Here is a 21008-nt window from a genome sequence, read left to right on the forward strand (position 1 = left end):
TGGTCCCTCCCCATTTCTCCCAGCTTTACTTAACGAATTGCTGTTCCTCAAATATGCCGTGTGCTTCCAAGCCTTATGCTAGTACCTCTTTCTGTTTTACTGGTAAAGCCTATTTATTTTTTTAATGCCTCCATCCATAGCATTTCATGTGCTAGTAGTGTTCTTGGGCCAAGACAAAATGAGTTGCTGCCTTATTTATGTTCCTCAATACTTTTACGAACACTTACATTACTTATCTGTTTTTATATGATCACTTGCTTACATTTCTGTCTTCCCAACTAGATTAACTTCCTCAAGGAAGTTAATAGACCCATTCTATACTTTGCTTACTTTTGTGTCTCCTAGAGGGCCCAGCTCAGTGCCTGTCATACAATTAGCACCAAGTTTCTGCTGAATTTAAGTTACATTAGAGACTAGACACTAGAAATAATGCCACTTGCAGCAACATGGACGGACCTAGAGATTGTCATACTGAGCGAAGTAAGTCAGACAGAGAAATACAAGTATCATATGATATCACTTGTATGTGGAATCTAAAAAACGGTACAAATGAACCTATTTACAAAACTGAAATAGAGTCACAGATGTAGAAAACAAACTTACGGTTACCAAGGGGAAAAGTTGGGGGAGGGATAAATTGGGAGATTGGGATTGACATATACACACTACTAAACATAAAATAGATAACTAATAAGAACATACTGTATAGCACAGGGAACTCTACTCAGTGCTCTGTGATGACCTACACAGGACTAGAATCTTAAAAAGAGTGGATATATGTATATGTATAACTGATTCACTTTGTTGTACAGCACAACATTGCAAATCAACTATATTCCAATAAAATTTTTTTTAATTAATTAAAATTTTTTTAAATTTAAAAATGTAATAAAAAGGGGAAAAAAGAGTCTAGGCACTTGTGTGCAATAGATCATTTCCATCAGCTGGCTTCTTTCAATCTATATTGTATTTTCTTCAAACCACCATTTACAACAGTTTGATTACAGAGCATAATTCACTCCAGTGGATGGGGTGTTTTCACCAGTCTTGCCCATTTTTTTTCTTGCAATGTCACTGGAGTGCCTTGAGCATGCAGTCTAATTCTACACACAGAGCAGCCCTTCTGTCCTTATCAACCTCCCACAGACCGCAAAGCCCTCAGTGTGCCTCTGTCCTTTGCCACAAACATGAGGTTCACGTTCCCTCTCATGGCCATTGGCCTGGAAGTTGCCATGATTGTTTTATTTGGATTATTTGTTCAGTATGAAACGGATCAGAATGTTTCCCAGCAGCCCAACAGCACCAAGTCACCTACCGTGGATGTGGACAGATACCTTGACCTGTATCCTCGTGAGTAAGCAATCTGCTTCTTATTGTACATTTTTGGGTTCTCAGAATGTGGACCCATTTTACGTTCTTAGAATGTGAGGTCTGTGAATACTGTAACCCCTAGCACTCTACATGGGAGCTCTTTACAGAATTATGTGATAGTTCTGAGTGCTAAGGTTATTATAAGTTTATGCTGGGGCATCTGGTCTCTGTAGTTAATGTGTTTGGATAGAATCTGTGTTTATTAAAATATCAGAACAAGAAGCTGAAAATGTAAATAATTGATCAATGTTTTGTGTTGCCTACATGCTGCTAAATGACCTTATTTTTCCCTTCATCACTAGTTCTGCAAGGTATAAAAATATCCCCCCCCCAAAAAAAGACTCAAAGTTAACTTTGGAGGAGAAAGAGTAGAAACAAAATGGAATATTGAGAAGGAATTCATGTAAGGGCCTTAAGGTATAAGAAGGGGTATTAAGGATGATATAGGATGTAAATGATGTACTCAAGGCTTTATAATATTCTGAAAGGAAGACCGTTTGTTCCTCTGAGATGAGAAGAAACGTGTGAACACCTGACATATTTTAAAAGCAGGACCCTTCCCTGGGAATGGCAACTGGAGGAAAGAACGGATATAGTTTCAAGTTTGGACAGGCAGGCTATAGAATACTTAGTATAAAAATAATAACTACCATTTACTGACTGCTTACTATGAGCCAGGCATATTCATCACCTTGTTAACCAGGGAGGGAGGTTGTGATATAATCTTGTTATATAGACTGTTTATTCAGTGAGGCACAAATAATTTTATTATTTATTATTTATTAAGTGTTAAATTTTATTAATTTATTCAATTATTTTTGTAGCGATATTTATTATAGTTCTATAGCATATGTCTAAGCTTTTTTAAGAAAATATGACATTTGTTCTCTCATTCCTACACATTTTTGAGGGAGTTTATATAATGCGGAGTATTCTCATGTAGAAACTGTGACCTAGAGTTGCCAAGCGACTCAGCCAAAATGCACATTCTCAAGTTAAGGGCAGAGTTAGGACCATAAGTCAGAGACTCAGGGTCCAAATCTAGTTCTTTTTACACTACATAGATATCCAAACGGGTTCTTGATTAAAGAATTTTATAATTTGCAAGTTCAAGAACACCAAAACAGAAAAGAATTTTGTTCAACTCTGTATGCTTCTGTACATTTCGTTTCTTCATCCAGTAAACATTTTTACTGTGCACCAAGCATGTGCTACAGCAAACTTACTCAAAGATAAAACAAGTAAGATGTCTTTATTGTAAGACTCCACTGTTCGGTACAAATGTAAACGAAGAGCTGCACTATGGCATAGAAACAAAATGCCAAAAATATAAGATTAGTGTTATTCAAATAAAGTTATCTTAAGCGATCAAAAGCTTTGTAATTTGCATAATTCAAGCTGAATTCTCTCAGTTCCAGTGTCAACACTCATAGGTAAAACTTCAATTCAGAATTTGAGATAAAAGCCAAGTTGGAGAGAAGAGTTACTAAACATGGTCATTTTTTTCAATTGCCTAGCAATCATATAACCTTTATACTCTGCTTGCAAGGAACATAGAAATTCATTCATTTTATGATGCATTAAGAAAATATCTATTTAGCTCCCAATTCTCGTCAAGCAATCTTCGAGGTCCTAGGCTCTAGGCAGTAAATAAAGCAAAGCAAACAAAACAAGCAAAGTCCAAGCCCTTGCTATTACCGAAAGTGGAGTCTGGCTGCTCGCCGCTCAAAAGCCAATAAAGAAGCAAGTTTGGTGGAAAGGAAAGTTTGCTTTATTATAGATGCTGCAGCTGAGGGGGAGGGCAGACTCCTGTCCAAAGGCCGACTTCCCCCCGCCCCCTGACAATCAGGGCGCAAGAGCTTTTATAGACAGAGGGAGGGGGCTACATGCAGAAAGAGCACAGTCAGCTCTGACAGTCCTCTTGATATTGGTCATCAGTGGTCTGATCAGTGTCATATTGATTGTTTTAAGTACTGTTAGTCTTTAGTTCCAGGGTTGGTTTGTTCCCATTTCGTTGAGGCCAATTCTCAGAATTGTGACAGCTTATGTCATGGCTACAGTCTGTTCATCATGTAGTTAACTTCTTCCACCTGGTCGGGGTTTCAGTGTCTAAAAGGCAGCTCACAGCATGTGGCTCAGGATATTATCTATAGCCCATGAGGAGGAACTAAAGGTCCTTGACTTTGGTTAATGACTAAACTATTATTATTTAGTCTTTTTGGACTGCTATTCTTTGCTTCTGCATTTTCTCACTTCTATTAAACTTATTCTTTGGCTACAGTTTTTCCACAAAAGGCAGGTGGAGAACATGAATTGGGAGAAGACCATAGGGTCCTGCTCTATTTCATTATAAAGTTTACATTCCAATGGGGAAACCCAGACCATACACACACACACACACACACACACACACACACACACACATATATATGAATAGATATATATTCAATATGTATATATATATTCATATTCACATATGTACTGTGCTGGGAGGGGAAAAGCATTTACACATATATACATATATGTACATATGTGTATATATACATATGCATATCTGTGTATAATACAAGCAAATATATACATGTATATATTTGCTTGTATGTTATACATACACACAGCACACAGCCATACACTAACACACACACACTCACATGGTAATAAAATGCCACAGCAATAAACAAAGCAATATTTAAAAACTAGATGTACCTGGACAAGGGGGATATCCTTTCAGCCTTTCTCAACCAGGGTTATGTGAATGAATTAAGTCTTACTAGCCCAAGGCATCCACTGCATACAATTAATTAACTTCTCTTCTGTGCTTCTACAGTGGTACCAATCCTGTACCATCTTTGAGAGAACTAGAAAATAGTTACTTAAATCATTATCTTGTTCCATGGTTTAAATGAGAAATCTGATTGAGAAAGGCAGTTAATGTAGAGTCTGGATAGGTCTTTTTGATACGAAGTGACATTAAACAGAACTAAAAGAGGCAAGAGAATAAGCTATATGGAAACGGAACAAGGACATTTTATATGGAAGAAACAGCAAGCGCAAAGGCCCTGGGGTATTTAGTATATGCAGTGAGCAAGCAGGGAAAACAAACTCAGAAGTGTGAGAGTTTGGGTGCTACAGAGCCTTGTAGACCGTTGTAAGCAAACTGTTTTTATTCTGAGTTGATAAACAATTGGAGGACTTTGACAGGAGGAGTATGATATGATTTAAGTTTTAAAGACATTCTTCTGGATGTTACGTAGAAAAGAGTTTGTAGGGGATCAAGGGAACAACTAGGAAGTCATATTACAAGAACCATCTAGTAATCCTGGAGAGGTATGAAAGTAGGCTGGACCAAGGTCATAATGGAGGAAGTTCCGAGAAATGGTCAAATTCTGGCTATAACTTGAAAGTATCGCTAAAAGGATTTTCTGTTATATCAGCTGTATCAAACATGAAAACAAGAGAGGGATCAAAAAATGATATCTAGGGCAGGATTCTTTTTCACTTCTTTAAGGAAACATCAAATCACAGTTGCCAATAATAATAATGATTAACAATCAACAGCCAACACAGACACACACAAACCACAACATCTTCCTCACTATAAGGGCAGTGAAGCCAGGACATAGGCAGGGGGCAGGATAAGGGAAGAAGAATTTAAGCAATAGAGGCCCCTGGGGGCCCAGAAGAAGGGCATTACACAAAACACAAAGTGAAATTTTACATGGAAGGCAGTCTTCACTCATTCAAAATGCTCCCCATAACTCAAGTCTATACACAATTAAAAGTTCTCTCTTCTGTAAGGTGGCTCCCAAGATCTAAAATTCTGGTTAGTACTAATCTTCCAGTTCAGCTGTGTTATCACTGGTTAAAATATTTTGTAGAACAGCCCTAGAAACCACACAATTATACTAATTATACCTATATTTTTTTTCCTACATTTCAAACAATTGATGTACATCAAACTTATGCAACAGCATAAGTCACTGGAGAGAAGATTATTAAATATTCACTCACTAAGAAGCAAAGTGCAAGTCAGGTAAACAAACATTTGGGGGCACCTACCCAGCACCATGGACGGTGCCAAGTTCAGGGGTTCAAGCACAGAAGAGGCTCATTTCCTGCCTAAGAAGCTCACAGGGACTTTCACCAGTTCTCAGTTGCAGTGTGGTGAAAGCTATGAATTTTTCACAAATAAAGAAAGTAGGACCTTTATTTATATTTAAAATAAATTCAATAGGATATAATTTTATTCATCTCTCTCCTCTCTTGCATTCCTCACTATGCAATGCAGAGAAAGGGGTGATATCACACAATCCTGGCATCTGCTCCCATCCCAGGGCACAACTACGGAAGTGGGCAACACACCTGAATATCACATTGCATGTCATGACGGACCCCAGAGAAACTCATTTGAGGAACTAGATACACTCCATGGTTTTTGGCCTTCATGGCACCCAGCAAAGTGTTGGCCAGTTTGTTGAGGCAAATAATTTGATAAAGGAATGACGTTTGGCTGTGACTGTCAACTAATCCTTGCTAACACATAGCAAGACTAGAGAAAAGTAAAGTTTAAGGAGAAGGCTCCTTGAAGGCTGTTAACATGTTACTAGAGATTCTACAAACACAAGGTCTTTAATGCCTACAGGACATTAAAACCACATCAATGAACTTTATGTCCTCTGTTAAACATTAGAATCCATTAGTCTATTTTTTTTTTTTTTTTTGCAGTACGCGGGCCTCTCACTGCTGTGGCCTCTCCCGTTGTGGAGCACAGGCTCCAGACGCGCAGGCTCAGCGGCCATGGCTCACGGGCCCAGCCGCTCTGCGGCATGTGGGATCCTCCCGGACCGGGGCACGAACCCGTGTCCCCTGTATCGGCAGGCGGACTCTCAACCACTGTGCCACCAGGGAAGCCCCCATTAGTCTATCTTGAACTTTGAGTGGATCCCATGTGTGATCTTGTTACACTGATCATTTGAAAAATACTGATTCACAGTTATGCAGATACTCCAAATGTTGACATATTTCATTATATAATATCAAAAAAGGATACTTGTTAATATCACCAACAATCTCACCAGAAACCCCAAGAAGTTTCAGAAAGCTGACAAGCTTGTAGTGGCAGACATAAATTTTCTGAAATTCTAATTTTTAATTTACTTCTAATTTTTTAATTTACTTCTTATTTAACTAAGTATAGTTGATTCACAATGTTGTGTTAGTTTCTGGTGGAATTCTAAGGTTTTTTTTTAAACTCAAAATGTATTACTGGCAACAAATACTGTGAGTTCTTTTCATTGAAATCACATCACTTCGTTCATTTTTCAGAAAAAGTTAATACCCATTTGAAAAACCATAGTTTATACCAATCTTTTTTCCAAAAAAAAAAAAAAAATGGAGTTCTGTGGAAAAGTTGCTCACTCAGTTCATAACTCAAACAATAACAAACGTGCTTTTTCTTTTCTGCAACAACCATCATGTTTCAGTAGTGCTTTACGTGTAAAGACATGTATGAGAGGGTCAATAGTTACAATTGATAATTTTTACTGATTCATCAAGGAATCTGTAAGTAAAACTGGCTCTTTTTTTACTGCAAGTGTGTGGTCATGAAGAATACCAGACTACTAATTCAGTTTGGTACCACTGCTTTCCTTCATGCTAAAGTACAAGCAGTTTTCTATACCATTGTTTTTCATCATCTGTGGAAATATCAACACAGTGAAAAAGTCAAACAACATCCTGAATTAGAATTATCATAAAAATAATTTCAACCTCAGATCCCCTGAAAGTGTTTCCAAGATGCCCAAGATGTCTGCAGATCACACTTGAAGAATTACTGAAGATATAGGTAAACTGGCAACGAATGTACACAGCACTAGAAATTATTTTATGAATTTCAATACCAGCAACAGATTAGTACGATGATTTATTTTTAAAAATCCCAATTTAAGAATATGCTCCTATTTTATTCAGATATCATTCCGTTCATTTATTTATTTATTTATTTATTTTGGCTGCACCATGCGGCTTGCAGGATCTTAGTTCCCTGACCAGGGATTGAACCCAGGCCAGGGCAGTGAAAGCACCGAGTTCTAACCACTGGACCACCAGGGAATTCCTCATTCAGTTCATTTATTACAAAAGATTCAGCAAATCTAGATATACGTGACAGGCAAAAGGTTACAGAAAGTGCAGGGTAAATGATTCCTAGGAAATTGTTTGCTGCTATCCTAAGTGATACAATGCTTGAATTAACATGCTGTGTTTTATAATCTAACAATAAGATACCAGCCTCCTGTATGCTGCCTTTGAGTTGACTCATTTTGTTTACTTAAAAGGACTGGAAGCAATGAGCACAAATAGAACCCATATCTTGCCTTCTAACTACCATTTTCCACTCAGAGGCTCATTCCAGGTCAGGGCAAAGAAAGCTCAAGGTAAGCCAAGTGTATAAAGACTAATGGGGGCATGCCAAGAGAACACAAGATCCTACTTGAAAGAGCACCAGCTAGCCAAATTGGGGATAAATAGAGCATTAAAAATAATAATGGTATGACGGTAATAGATTATAACACACTGAAACAAAGAAAAATTGATGATAAACGGGCACAGACAAGCACATAAACAAATGAAATAAAACCAGAGGGACGTGCACAATCTTACAGCTGTGCCCGGCGACACTGTGCAGAGCATCTGGTTCTTGAGGGTCATCTAGAAGTATGTCAGGTAAAGAAGTGTTAGGTATAGGGGAATTCCCTGGCGGTCCAGTTGTTAGGACTCAGCACTCTCACTGCCAGGGCCCCGGGTTCAATCCCTGGTCAGGGAAGTAAGATCCCACAAGCCAGGTGGCGTGGCCGAAAAAAAAAAAAGTGTTGGAGGTGGGATGGGGCGGACATTCTAGGCAGCACCCGTATACAGGAAATAGAGGAGAAAGAAGGTTCTGTTTCAATTTTCTGTTGGTTGGTGGTGGGAGAGGGAGAGTTGGAATCATCAGTTGCATTTCAAAGACATTGAGTCATCAGGACTTAAAAGATACCCTAGTCCAAGATAAATGTGAAGTAAAATATAGAACAAAAATACCAGACGTTGCCAAGTTTACTTTAGAGGCTAAAGTTGCCTGCTATTGACGGAGACAGACAAATACAATAAGATATCACTTACACGTGGAATCTAAAAAATAATACAAATGAATCTATATACAGAACAGATACAGACTCACAGACATAGAAAACAAACTTATGGTTACCAAAGGGGAAAGGGAACAGCGATGGACAAATTAGGAGTATGGGATTAATAGATATAAACTACTATACATAAAGTAAATAAGCAAGAAGGATTTACTATATAGCACAGGGAATATTATCCAATATCTTGTAATAGCCTATAATGGAACATAATCTGGAAAAAAAAAAAAAGGCAAATCACTATGCCTTATACCTGAAAGTAACACAGTATTGTAAATCAACTATACTTCAATTTTTTAAAATTGCCTGCTACTGAGAATATCTGATTTAGACAAGTCTTGGAAGTCCTTAAAACCTGTCAGAAGACTTCACAAAAGTTCCAATCACTAAAGAAATCCCTTTTTCCTTCTATGAAGAGGATACTTAATTCCTTTAAAGGCAGAGTCTTGCACCATAAAACTAAACTCATGACCCTCTCCTTTGTCCCCACCCGCAAAAAAAAATTCCTAGTGCAGGATGAAAGACAATACATAATCCTAACTGTTTATAAACCTTTTTATCCATACCTTTTATACAGAATTATTATTTGTCAAGAGCCTTCTCAACTTTGTAAACTCTCTTAGATGAGGTTCTTAAAGCCCCCTTGTGGCGAAAAGCAGTAACAAGAATTAGATTTGGGGGAGGGGTGGGAAACAGTGGAGCACTGTTAATACAAGAAATTCCTCCCTCTATATAACGTCTGGTTTTCCAACAAAGGAAGAGGAGGATAGAATCTGAGTAATTATTACTCCCAGTGTGAGACATTACAAAATTAGTTAAAACAATTTTTAAATTAGTTGGTTACTGCACACTTTAAAATCAGCTGATGACAGGAGGAAAAAGAGTTTTCTAAACAAGAACGTTTAGAAAAACAACTTGGCGTAATAAAAAAGAAACACAGTGAAGACAGTAAGACTGGGTTCTTATTTTTATTTTAGTTTTGTGATTATAAACAACTCACCTAACTTCTCTGGATCTTAGAGTCCTGACCTAAAAACAAAATAAAATAAATGAAACAACTTATAGAGCTAGGAGAGACTTTGGGCTTCATCTAATCCAAACTGTTCTTTAAAGAGGAGAAAACTGAGTTGCAGAAAGGTCTAGGAAAATCATAAACAGTAAGTCACGCATACTCTCTGAGCTCCACTCCAACTTAGTCTATGATCTAAATCAAATGTTTATATAAAAAATTTAAATGGTGGTAAAACAATCTGTAAAAATAGATAAATGCATGTGGTCACCTATATTTCCAAAATCAAACAGGTTGATGTTAGTTGACAGTTGCCCATCGGCAGGTCAGGTAAAATCCCAATTCTGAAGTTCTCTGGGAAGATATGAGATGAGGGTGGGCATCCAGAATGCGGGTGTAAGTCAGATTATTGCCAACAGGCATTATCTCACTAGGAAAAAAAAAAAGACTGCAGCATTCTCCTCTCTGAGACCTCCCTCAAAGCTGCTAATGAGAGGGAATCTTCAGAAATCTTTTTCCTTTTTCACCCTCCTCAGACTGACTGTCTTGGGAGGTTGCACCAACAAATAAAATGACCAAAAGGCTCACTGCATGGATGGAGTCGAAAGAATGATGACACTGTGTGTACCTGAATCAGCAAGTTTGGTCTGGTTTTCTCATTCTCTTTATTACATTTGCAGCACTCATATATAAGTGAGACTAGCTTCTAGACCACCAAAGGAACCTCATAATTCAGTCTATGATGCCAACTTCTGTCTGTCCTGGTATTTGTCATAGAGTAAGATGGTAGGGTAAGTCCCCACGGCTCCGACCAGCCCTTTTCAAATACTGGGAATCTTTGGAAAGACAGCATCTTCATCCACTTCCGGGTTTGTGATCCCTGCCACAGATTAGTTGATCGGATTTAATCTGAAAAGTTTGAAAAAAATGTAGTATGCAAGCTGTGTTGGGGAGAGAGTCAGGACAGTTCTACAGAGACGAGGGGAGTCCAAAGGGAAGGTGCTACAGACTCTAAGAGCGACATTAGCCTGAAAGAAGGTTATTGGGGAGTGTCTTATGATCAACACCTGCAGGAGAAGTGTTTGGGCAGAGAGAGAAGCCTCAGCTGACCCCACCAGAAACTCTGAGACTGGGATTGTCTAGCTTCAGGTGGCCCTCTCCCGAGGCAAGGGGATGCACATGTCAACCAGTCATTGGGCTCAGGCTCCCCGAGGGAAGGTCTGTGACCTGTATAAGACAAGAGTGTTTCCCAGAGGGAAGGGAGAGCTGTCACCTGGCAGCACTCCCTACAGCCCCAGGAAATGTGAAATATAGCTTTTGCAGTATTGCAGATGAGAACACTGAAGCTCCCAGAGAATAAGTGACTTGCCCAAGGTCTCACAGTCACGTGATGCAATTGGGGGATATCAGCCTACATCTCCAGAACCAAGTCAAGTATCTGTTCCTCAAGAGGATACAGCCTTCCTTCCGTTGGCTTAGAAAGTGTTAATGAAGACATTATCCCATATGACTTGAATAATGATCTAGTAAGATTTCCAGGGCTGGTCCTATTATACACATTTGATAGATAAAGACAGCAGCTCATTCATTTCGTCAATGTTGCCTCTTTTCCTATATGCACGCTCTTATGACAGATTCAGGGGAGCAAAGGATGAGTATGCCCTAATCCCTTCAATCAGGAAACTCACAATCTAGTGCAGGCAATGGACACCTCACCAAATAACTATTACAGTGTGATACGTGCTAAATAAATGGTAATGCAATGTGACAAATGCTAAAGCTGAGGTTTGGAAAAGACAAGAGGAAATATTAATTTTCCCTGGTAATATTGGGAAAGTCTGCAAGAGCGGGTGATACTTGCATTATGTTTTGCAAAGTTTTCCTCAGGTGGAAAGTAATGGAAAACTCTTCAGGGAGAGGATGAAAGACACACTGGTATGATAGTGCATAGTCTTCCAAGAAAAGGCTCAGACACTGAATAATTTGCCCAAGGTCTCCTGGCTGCTAAGTAACCAAGCTGTCACTTGAACCCAGCCTTTGGCAGCCCAGTTAACATTCCCTTTGTAGTGTTTTCTGAAAAGGATGTAGCACTTAGTAAATGGAATATGCTATGATGTAACACTTTCTCAGTGGTCCCCTTATGCAGATTTTTTTTCCTCTGCTCTTTTGCAGTCTTCCAAGATGTGCATGTTATGGTATTTGCTGGGTTTGGCTTCCTCATGACCTTCTTGCGAAAATATGGCTTCAGCAGTATGGGCATCAACCTACTCATTGCTGCTCTGGGCCTCCAGTGGGGCACTATTGCACAGGGGATCCTGCAGAGCCATGGAGAGAAATTCCACATTGAAATCAAAAAGTGAGCACCCCTTATTTTCCAACCATTGTGTTTTCAGAGCAATTGTTTCTCTGCTTAGTCTCTTGACAGTCAGCCGCTGAACTAGCTTGCAAATTGTTTCCTTTCCATGATAGAAGATCGTTGAGATCCAAGGATCTAAATCAATGCCTTGCTCAACTGAGCTGGACCATACATTCATGTCTATATCCACTATGATGTGACCTTAAGGGTATGAGAAATCTCCTTCCATAAAATTATTATTCCTTCCTTATTAAGGTAATAATAATAATTATTATTCCTTTACCTTATTAAAGTAAAACCCTAAATGAGGTAAAGAACAGGTAGGTTAAAGGAAATGTGAGAGCAACTAAAGATTGTATGTTAATTGGAGGTGGGGGTGGGCAAGGACGTGGGAGAGGATAAAAGTAGGCCTGGGAGAAGCACCTGATGGGGACAGGTGGGGAGAGGGCCCTTGAACTCTGGACAGGGTGATGCTATAGTTCATTACAACTCATATATGTGGGGTGTGCATTATTCTTCAATGTCTTCTTTCTTCTTCCCTCAGCATGATAAATGCAGACTTCAGTACAGCCGCAGTTCTGATTTCTTTTGGAGCTGTCCTGGGAAAAACAAGTCCAATACAAATGCTGACCATGACAATTTTAGAAATTGCTGTCTTTGCTGTCAATGAATATCTGGTTGTCGAGGTATTTGGGGTAAGTGTTCTAGTGATACTTACCTAGCTTTGAACACCACAACACATGTATTGGATGCCCACTATATTCAGGGACAAACCTTGGTGACAGTGATACCATAGCAAATAGTACTCATAGTCATCATTTGAGTGCCTACTGTAAACCAGGAGTTTTATAAACATTATTTAATTGCAGTATCACCACAACAGTGTAAAGTAGGTATTATGATGTTACTATTTATACACAATAAAACTGATGATCACAGATGCTAAATGACTTACTTGCCTGAATCTGGATTCAAATCCAGAATTTTCTAGCTCTACAACTCTTTTTATTAAAATACATTTTCTATCAATGATCAATTCCTATTTATATTTCAACTACTCATTGAATAGCTCTTTCAAAGCCTTTTATTAAAGCTTAGATGAAATTTCTTCTCCTCCGTGAAAATCTCATTGATTCTCCCAAGGAAAATAAATAGAATATTTCTGGGCACTCTCCAGTATTTTATTTATGCCTCTATTGAACATGTAATTCAATAGCAAATACTTTTGGTAACTTTCTAGGTGTCATGTGTTGGTGATTCAGTGACAAACAAATAGTTAAGGTCTCTGTCTTCATAGGGTTTACAATCCAGTGGGGGAGACAGACATCCAACAAATGATCATACATTCAACCATCTACCTATAGAATCATGCACACATACACAAAAATATTACTATAAATTGCAACACGTGCTTTGAAAAAATAAATAGAGCGGCTCTGAAGGAGTATACCTAAAAGATCTAACTTAGACTGTGGAATCAAGGAAGAATTGTCTGAGGAAGTGACAGCTAAGCTGGACCTGAAAGGTACATAGGAGTTTATCAAGCATGAAAATTTAAATAAATTAATAAATTTGTATCATTTTCCTACTTTAATAAGTACAGAGCAATGCCTTGGGTTTGGCACACTGAACTTTCCATCTAGAGACAAGAAATGTAGAAAACTGGATCAAATCCATTGTGTCCTAAAGAGGGACCTAAAATGCGCTTCTTCAAATGAATCTTGGACCTCAGCTCGTTTTCTTTTTCTTTGTTTTTTCTTTTTTCTTTTTTTTTTTGTGGCGGCACTGAGCAGCATGTGCGATCTTAGTTCCCAGACCAGGGATCGAACCCGTGCCCCCTGCAGTGGAAGCGCAGAGTCTTAACCACTGGACCGCCAGGGAAGTCCCTCAGCTGGTTTTCATATCATCATTGCAGGGTGAAGCTTCTTGAAACTTCAAGTCTTTGAGTTACAATGAAGTGAGCTTTTACTGCAATGTCAAGTGAATGCAAAAATCATGTTTGTTTTGTATCAAGTGCAATGCATAATATTTCACTGAGAATCTCCCTAACCTGGAAAAGTAACCTAAAATGTATTGAGTGCCCACTAAGGACCTAACAGTTGAAAAACATGGTCCCAGCTCAATCTTACCACAAACTGTATTAGTTGGGTAACATTTCCCCATTTTACAGAACTGGAGGTTCAAAGAAGTAGAGTAATTTGACTAAAGTCACATCAGAGAAGTACCTGACCTAGGATTGAAAGTCAGTTCTGTGTGGCTCCAATGCTTGCACTTTTTTGTTTTTCCTGATCCTGTTTTATTCCCTTTCTCTGACACATTTTTTCTCTCTCTTGATCTCTTTTTCTTTAACCCATGAAGCAGTTCTTTCATTGACCTCCCTCCTGTAGTGAGTTTCACCTCTATTTACATGAATGTTTTGCCACCCTCAGGCCTCTGATATTGGAGCATCAATGACCATCCATGCCTTTGGGGCCTACTTTGGTTTGGCTGTAGCAGGCATTTTGTATCGATCAAGTCTGAAAGAAGGGCATCGCAATGAAGAGTCTGTGTACCACTCGGACTTGTTTGCAATGATTGGTGAGTTGGGATGAACTTGCCTGATTCTTGTCTATTTGGTCAGACGCAAGGGAATACCCCTATTTTCTCCTAACTCTTAGATAACAAAGCATTAAAAGTAAAGACATCTTGTCAGTGCCCAAGGCAAACGGCTTCCCCTGGACTGCCTTCCATATTCAGAACTAATACCCCTTTTTGTGATTTACTACAGGGACTCTTTTTTTATGGGTATTTTGGCCCAGCTTTAATTCGGCCATCGCTGATGCTGGAAAGAACCAGTACATGGCCATCGTAAACACATACTTCTCTCTTGCCGCCAGCGTGGTTACAGCCTATGCATGCTCCAGTCTTCTTGAGAGCCGAGGCAAGCTCCATATGGTAAGTGCCATGTTAACCCCCATGGAACTTTCGCTAAGCAACCCTGATGGCTGCTCTTATGACTAGTTCACTTCTGCATCACTGCTGAGCTGCCCGAACAAATCACAACACTGCAGACCTTGGAGAATAATCTGAAAATAACATTCCTTTATTCTTCAAATGTGTACTCTGGCAAATCTAGTAGGGAATATAATTATGCAAAAATGAAAGATCTGAAGCATATTTCTTTAATGATAGAGCTAACTGTCCCTAAGTTCTTAGAAAATCTTTCTTAGAAACAGGAATTTCTACAAGAGTAAAAAAAGAGAGTGGGGGAATGCAAGTTGATTTTCTAATAGCAGATATTTCTCTCAAAGAAATAACAACTAAATGTAATGTGGGATCCTGAATAGGATTCTGGAAAAGAAAAGGGATATCAGTGGGGATACTGGTGAAATTCAAAAAGGTATTTAATAATATTACACCAATGCTAATTTCCTAGTTCTACAGTGATGTAAGATGTTAACATTGGGGAAAACTGGGTGTGGTATATATGGAAACCCTCTGCAATATTTTTGTAACTGCTACATGTCTAAAATTATTTCAAAATCAAACTTTTTTAATATCTCCCCCAAAATAGTCTTTTGAGTTGCTTGACTAAGAGCTTAAAGAAATATCAGTGAAGGAATAATCCTCAGATCAGCCACTCTTCCTTTCTGAGCTGAGGGAGAAAAAAGATATTGTACCAAAATATTACTTTCTTTTTTTAAATTTTTTAAAATTAATTTATTTATCTTGGCTGCGTTGGGTCTTCATTGCTGCGTGCGGGCTTTCTCTAGTTGCCTCGCGCGGGGGCTACTCTTCATTGCAGTGCACAGACTTCTCATTGCGGTGGCTTCTCTTGTTGCAGAGCACGGGCTCGAGGCGTTTCACTAGTCGTAGCACACGGGCTCAGTAGTTGGGCTCGCAGGCTCTAGAGCACAGGCTCAGTAGTTGTGGTGCACGGGCTTAGTTGCTCCACGGCATGTGGGATCTTCCCAGATCAGGGCTTGAACCCATGTCCCCTGCATTGGCAGGTGGATTCTTAACCACTGCACCACCAGGGAAGTCCCAGTAAAATATTTCTAAGCATAGCTAAGGACATGTATTTCAGTTCTCTACAAATTGTTTCACGAGAAAAAACTGAAAACAATAAAAAGAAGCAATCGTACATGTACAGCTCAGTGGTTCTCTTTCAAAAGCACTGATAACCTGTCTTCCTCTGGCAGAACAGTCAGAATATGATTTTTCTGAGGAATTCTGGTAAATGGAAACTGTTTACTATTTCCTCCACCCTCAAATGTTCTCAGAAGAGTGACACTTGCAAAAGCTGTTGTCTTTGATGTGTAATGTGTACATTTCAATGTCTCTAAATCCCCTCTTTGATTATTGGAATATCATGGACTCTGCAAAAGCACACAGTGGCCACAGGCTTCTTTCAGTTCACGGTAACCACAAATGCATTCCAAAGCTGCATAAAGAGGCAGAACACTGCCAGAATAACTGCTGTATATTCCCACCCTCCTACTACAACTTCTTTTGATTTCCTCACATCCCTCTCCACACTGGTTTTACTAACCTGATCTCTCATGCATGACCAAAGAACCCTACAACAAGGATACCAAGTGTCAACTGCTGGGAAGAAAGGCCTTCTGAAATTACAAAGAACCTTCTTCTTAAAAAGGAATCCTGGGACTTCCCTGGTGGCACAGTGGTTAAGACGCCACGATCCCAGTGCAGGGGGCCTGGGTTCGATCCCTGGTCAGAGAACTAGATCCCACACGCATGCCGCAACTAAGAGTTCACATGCCACAATTAAGGAGCCCTTGAGTCGCAACTAAGGAGCCTGCCCGCTGCAATTAAGGCTGAGTGCAACCAAATAAATAAATAAAAATTTTAAAAATAAATAAAAAGTCCATTCCCCAATAATATTAAAATAAAAAAGAACGAATCCATAACCCTCCCAACTGAAGAATGTGTGGTGTATGGAATCCACTGAACCCACGATCGCTACAGTCCTTCTGAACTCCTCCTCCTGCCTCTCACCTCACTCACATTTCTGTGCCCTACACAGGTTCACATTCAGAATGCAACCCTTGCTGGAGGAGTGGCTATGGGCACTACTGCAGACATGGCAAATACCCCATACTATGCTATGATCATTGGGAGCATTGCAGGAGTGGTCTCTGTGTTTGGGTTCAAGTTTCTGACTGTAAGTATTAACAAGACACTCTGAGTCAAACTTTGGATCTGCCCCATCTTCTTCTCACATCCCACCAGCAGAGAAAAGCTATGAAAAGTCCTTTCCTAAGCACCTCTCCTTGGGTCATTCAACATGTCAGTGTTCCAGTGGTTTCTACTCTTTCTTGCTTTCTTTTGTTTTTATCAGTTACTTATAACAGTATGAACTGAACGTACTTGTATTGCTTTCCTCAGGGCAGTTCCATTAAAGGTTTTGTGGTTGTTGATGTTTGTTTTGTATAATTAAGGACTCTGAGCCCTACTCATGAGATTTAGGATACCATCAGTAGGTAAGAATGAGTAGGAGTTAAAGTCACTCACCTTCAAATCTATCTACCTAAGACTGAAATGAGCAGTTTTGCTACCAGTGTATTCAGATTCTTTGATGTAAGCAGGTGTCAGATAAAGATGGGGAACTGGCCTGCAGATAAAAATTTTCCTGCATGGTCATTGACTTCAGTCACACAGCTCTCTATAGCTAACAAAATAATAAAGCTTCCTCTTTTTACAATTTTAGCCATTTTTCACTACTAAACTGAGGATCCACGATACGTGTGGGGTCCATAACCTACACGGCTTACCTGGTGTGATAGGAGGCCTCGCCAGCATTGTGTTCATAGCCTTGGAGACAGCTGACACGTGAGTGAAAGAATGGGTTTTCCTGTTCCCCAAGGTCAAGTGCTGTTTTCTCTTACTCTTAGAGAAACCCAGTGATGAGAGAGCTTTTTCTTTAGCAGTCCAGACCACAGTTCGTAAGTACTGTTCTTATTGAAGCCAGAGACACAATCAAGATAAAAGAATTGTATTGGAAGGTGTTTCTTAACTAGCATTATTAATGTTTTTTTTTGTTTAATTAACGTGTTTATTTAAATTTCTCTATCATAGGCAACTGTCTCATTGCAGATAGGACAATTTGATCATCACATTCAGATTACAGTAGGCTTACTCTTTTACTTGGTCCTACCAAAATCAAGCATATGGGGCATATATGATGAACTGGCAACCTTTGCACCCAATCCACACAAAGAAGAATGAGTTAGCATAATGTGGAGAGCGTTTGGATCTGGGGAATCAGAAAGACTGGCATATGGTTCCAACTTTGCTACCTAGTTAAGTGGCTTTTGACAAGTCACTCAGCATTTCTGGTTCTAAGTTTTCTCATCTGTAAAATGAGAGACTTGTACTATTTATTCTCTGAAATCCCTTCTAGGCTCTAACAGACTTAGATTCTTCCCCAAGTGGCCAGAGAAAGAACAGCCATCAGTCAAATTTAGGAGAATGGAAGTGATGCCATAAGCCATCAGTTGTAATTTTATGCAACAAGATTGGAACAATTTGATATGAATGTCATCCATGCAAAACAGCTAGGAAAATTGTAGAGTTCAGATCACTCAGGGATTAAGGAAGGAGGAATCAAAATGCTCAATTTTTGATTGAAAACATGAGGAAAATGTGAATGTGTTTGATGATGTCTCAACAAGTCCACTGGCTGGAGTTATATAATATGAAAAGAAAGTGTTTCTCTTCCATTTTAGCAGATTAAAATATTACCATGTTAAGACCAGTAATGATAAATATTTGAAAAACTTGCTTCATCATATTTTCTACTGAATAGACAATTTGTTTCCTCTTCATGTGTATAGGTGACCCATTTCTTCTGTTGTTTTATTATTATTTTTTTTTTTACTACTTTTGTAAATTTGGAGGACAACCCCAGAAATATCACATCTTCTTTTAGTTCTTTCCAGGACCCAACAGTGTTGAGACCAAACACTGATGTATTTTAATGCAAATCAAGCATGACAAAAGTTTGAGATAAATAGTTCAACTCCTAAGTATTATAGTGTGTAAACGTTCTGCACACACACTTAAGAGGTGTCTCAGGATTAGAAATAGAGGAATTCTTGAGCATCATGCCTGGATCAGTTCCATAGATGCGATAAAACTAGTCTGTCTGGCCCTCAAAGGCTGGGTCTTGCTGGGTGGCCAGATTTGGGGTAGGTTTCATGGTTAAGAGTCCAATCCTTGGGTATACAGGTTTAGCAACTTCTTAATTTATTCAGGAGGCGTTGAGGGGGGCAAGCCTTGGAAGGCCCATTCACATGTGTGGGTAAAATTCACACATATTTCACACAGCAGATAAAATACATTTGTACAAGAGCCAAATCTATTTACTCACATGTGTCTATTCAGAATATTACAATGCAAATCGGGTTTCTTGGTAAGCATAGAACAAGGAGAAGTTAATATACTTAAGGGACATTTTTTCAACTTATGGCAGCTTTACTCTAACAGTGCTGTTAATTTTGTCTAACTCTGTGTTTTCCAAGCCTATTTTATCATGGAATAACTTTCATCAAAAACATCTTTTAATACTTTGTAAAAGATCTTGGCAGATTCTGGTAAAATTAACAGGCAGCTTACAAAAGAAGAAAATCAGATGAGTTAAACACATATTAAATATTCAACCTTGCTAGTAATCAAAAAAATGCAAATTAAAACAAATTATCCATTTTTCAGTTATCAAATTGATAAAGATTTAATAAATTATAATATTGAATGGTGGCTAAAGTGGAAACATGGGGATATAAATTGTACAAGGTCCTATTTGGAAAAGCCCTTAAGAAGAATATAAACCTTTACTGATAATCCCATTTCTAGATAGGTTTTATTTTAGGGAAATTATTGGACAAGTCCATAAGCATATTCCTAAGAGGATATATTCTCACAGCATATTTAAAAATATGAAACATCAGAAGCAACCTAAATACCCAACCTATAGAACTATAATTACAGTATATCTGTACAGTGTAATACTCTAGTAATTAAAATTATGATGCAGATCTACATTTACTGACATGAAAAAACATTAAGATTTAATGGGAAAATCAGTATCATGACATGATTGCATTTTTATAAAAATACTTGCTTATATTTTACATGTTTATACTGATAAGATTGGAGGGAAATTAAACTTTTTCCCTTCTTTTCTTAATTAGTGGTTTTGAAATTTTTACAATGATCATATATTACTCGTACAAATTTTTCTTTAGTAGAAAAAAAATAATAAACCCTTCAGATAAAGAGAAAAAAAGGAATCTGAGTTAAGTACATTCTTTTCCCTGAAGGATGAGGAAGAAACAACACATTCTCCTAGTTCAATGGTTTGCTTTCCTGCCATAACTCAACTATTTGTTAATTGCCTGTTAAGAGTGAGGCACTGTGCTAAGGAGATTCCCACACTCCTAGCTCATTTGACACCCTTATGCATTTCTATAGCTTTTAATCACATTCTTCTATTCCCCAAATTATAAGGAATTTTTCACTCATTAAATTTTAAGGTAACTACTTCTAAGATATAGATGCACTTTAATATTTTCAGTGAGTTGTCCCTACAATACCTGGTAAAATTAGCTTTTCTGATTTTTTATTTCATCACAATTGTTTTTGGGGGGATGAAGTAAGGAGAGATGGCTGCTCACATTTGTTTTGTATATTGCTCCATCCTCAGTGCCTAGAAGGGAAGCTGGCACAAAGCAAGTACCCAATAAGTAGTTGTTGAATGAATCAGAACCTCGTACCACATTTTTAGAAAATACTAAACCCTCTAAGGAAGATCTTTTTTTTCTTTTAAAGTCTTTATTGGAGTATAATTCTTTTACATTGTTGTGTTAGTTTCTGCTATATAACAAAGTGAATCAGCTATATGTATACATATATCCCCATATTCCCTCCCTCTTGCGTCTCCCTCCCACCCTCCCTATCCCACTCCTCTAGGTGGTCACAAAACACCGAGCCGATCTCCCTGTGCTATGGGGCTGCTTCCCACTAGCTATCTATTTTACATTTGCTAGTGTATATATGCCCATGCTACTCTCTCACTTCGTCCCAGCTTACC

General features: G+C 38.6%; 1 protein-coding gene across 2 annotated transcripts in view; it reads left to right on the forward strand.

The window, feature by feature from the left end:
* Window positions 1-1165: 1165 nt before the first annotated feature.
* Window positions 1166-21008, forward strand: part of RHAG (Rh associated glycoprotein) — a 22048-nt gene continuing 2205 nt past the window's right edge. For both annotated transcript variants that reach the window (XM_029243208.1, XM_029243207.1), the window contains exons 1-7: window positions 1166-1350; window positions 11734-11917; window positions 12462-12612; window positions 14347-14494; window positions 14685-14851; window positions 16944-17081; window positions 17628-17749. In XM_029243208.1, coding sequence (XP_029099041.1) covers window positions 1188-1350; window positions 11734-11917; window positions 12462-12612; window positions 14347-14494; window positions 14685-14851; window positions 16944-17081; window positions 17628-17749 — 1073 coding nt within the window. In that variant the 5' untranslated portion in view covers window positions 1166-1187. The remainder of the gene's footprint in view (window positions 1351-11733; window positions 11918-12461; window positions 12613-14346; window positions 14495-14684; window positions 14852-16943; window positions 17082-17627; window positions 17750-21008) is intronic.

This window comes from Monodon monoceros, unplaced genomic scaffold (assembly GCF_005190385.1).
Source record: "Monodon monoceros isolate NGI ecotype Baffin Bay Population unplaced genomic scaffold, NGI_Narwhal_1 Super_Scaffold_3, whole genome shotgun sequence".
Lineage (NCBI taxonomy): Eukaryota > Metazoa > Chordata > Mammalia > Artiodactyla > Monodontidae > Monodon > Monodon monoceros.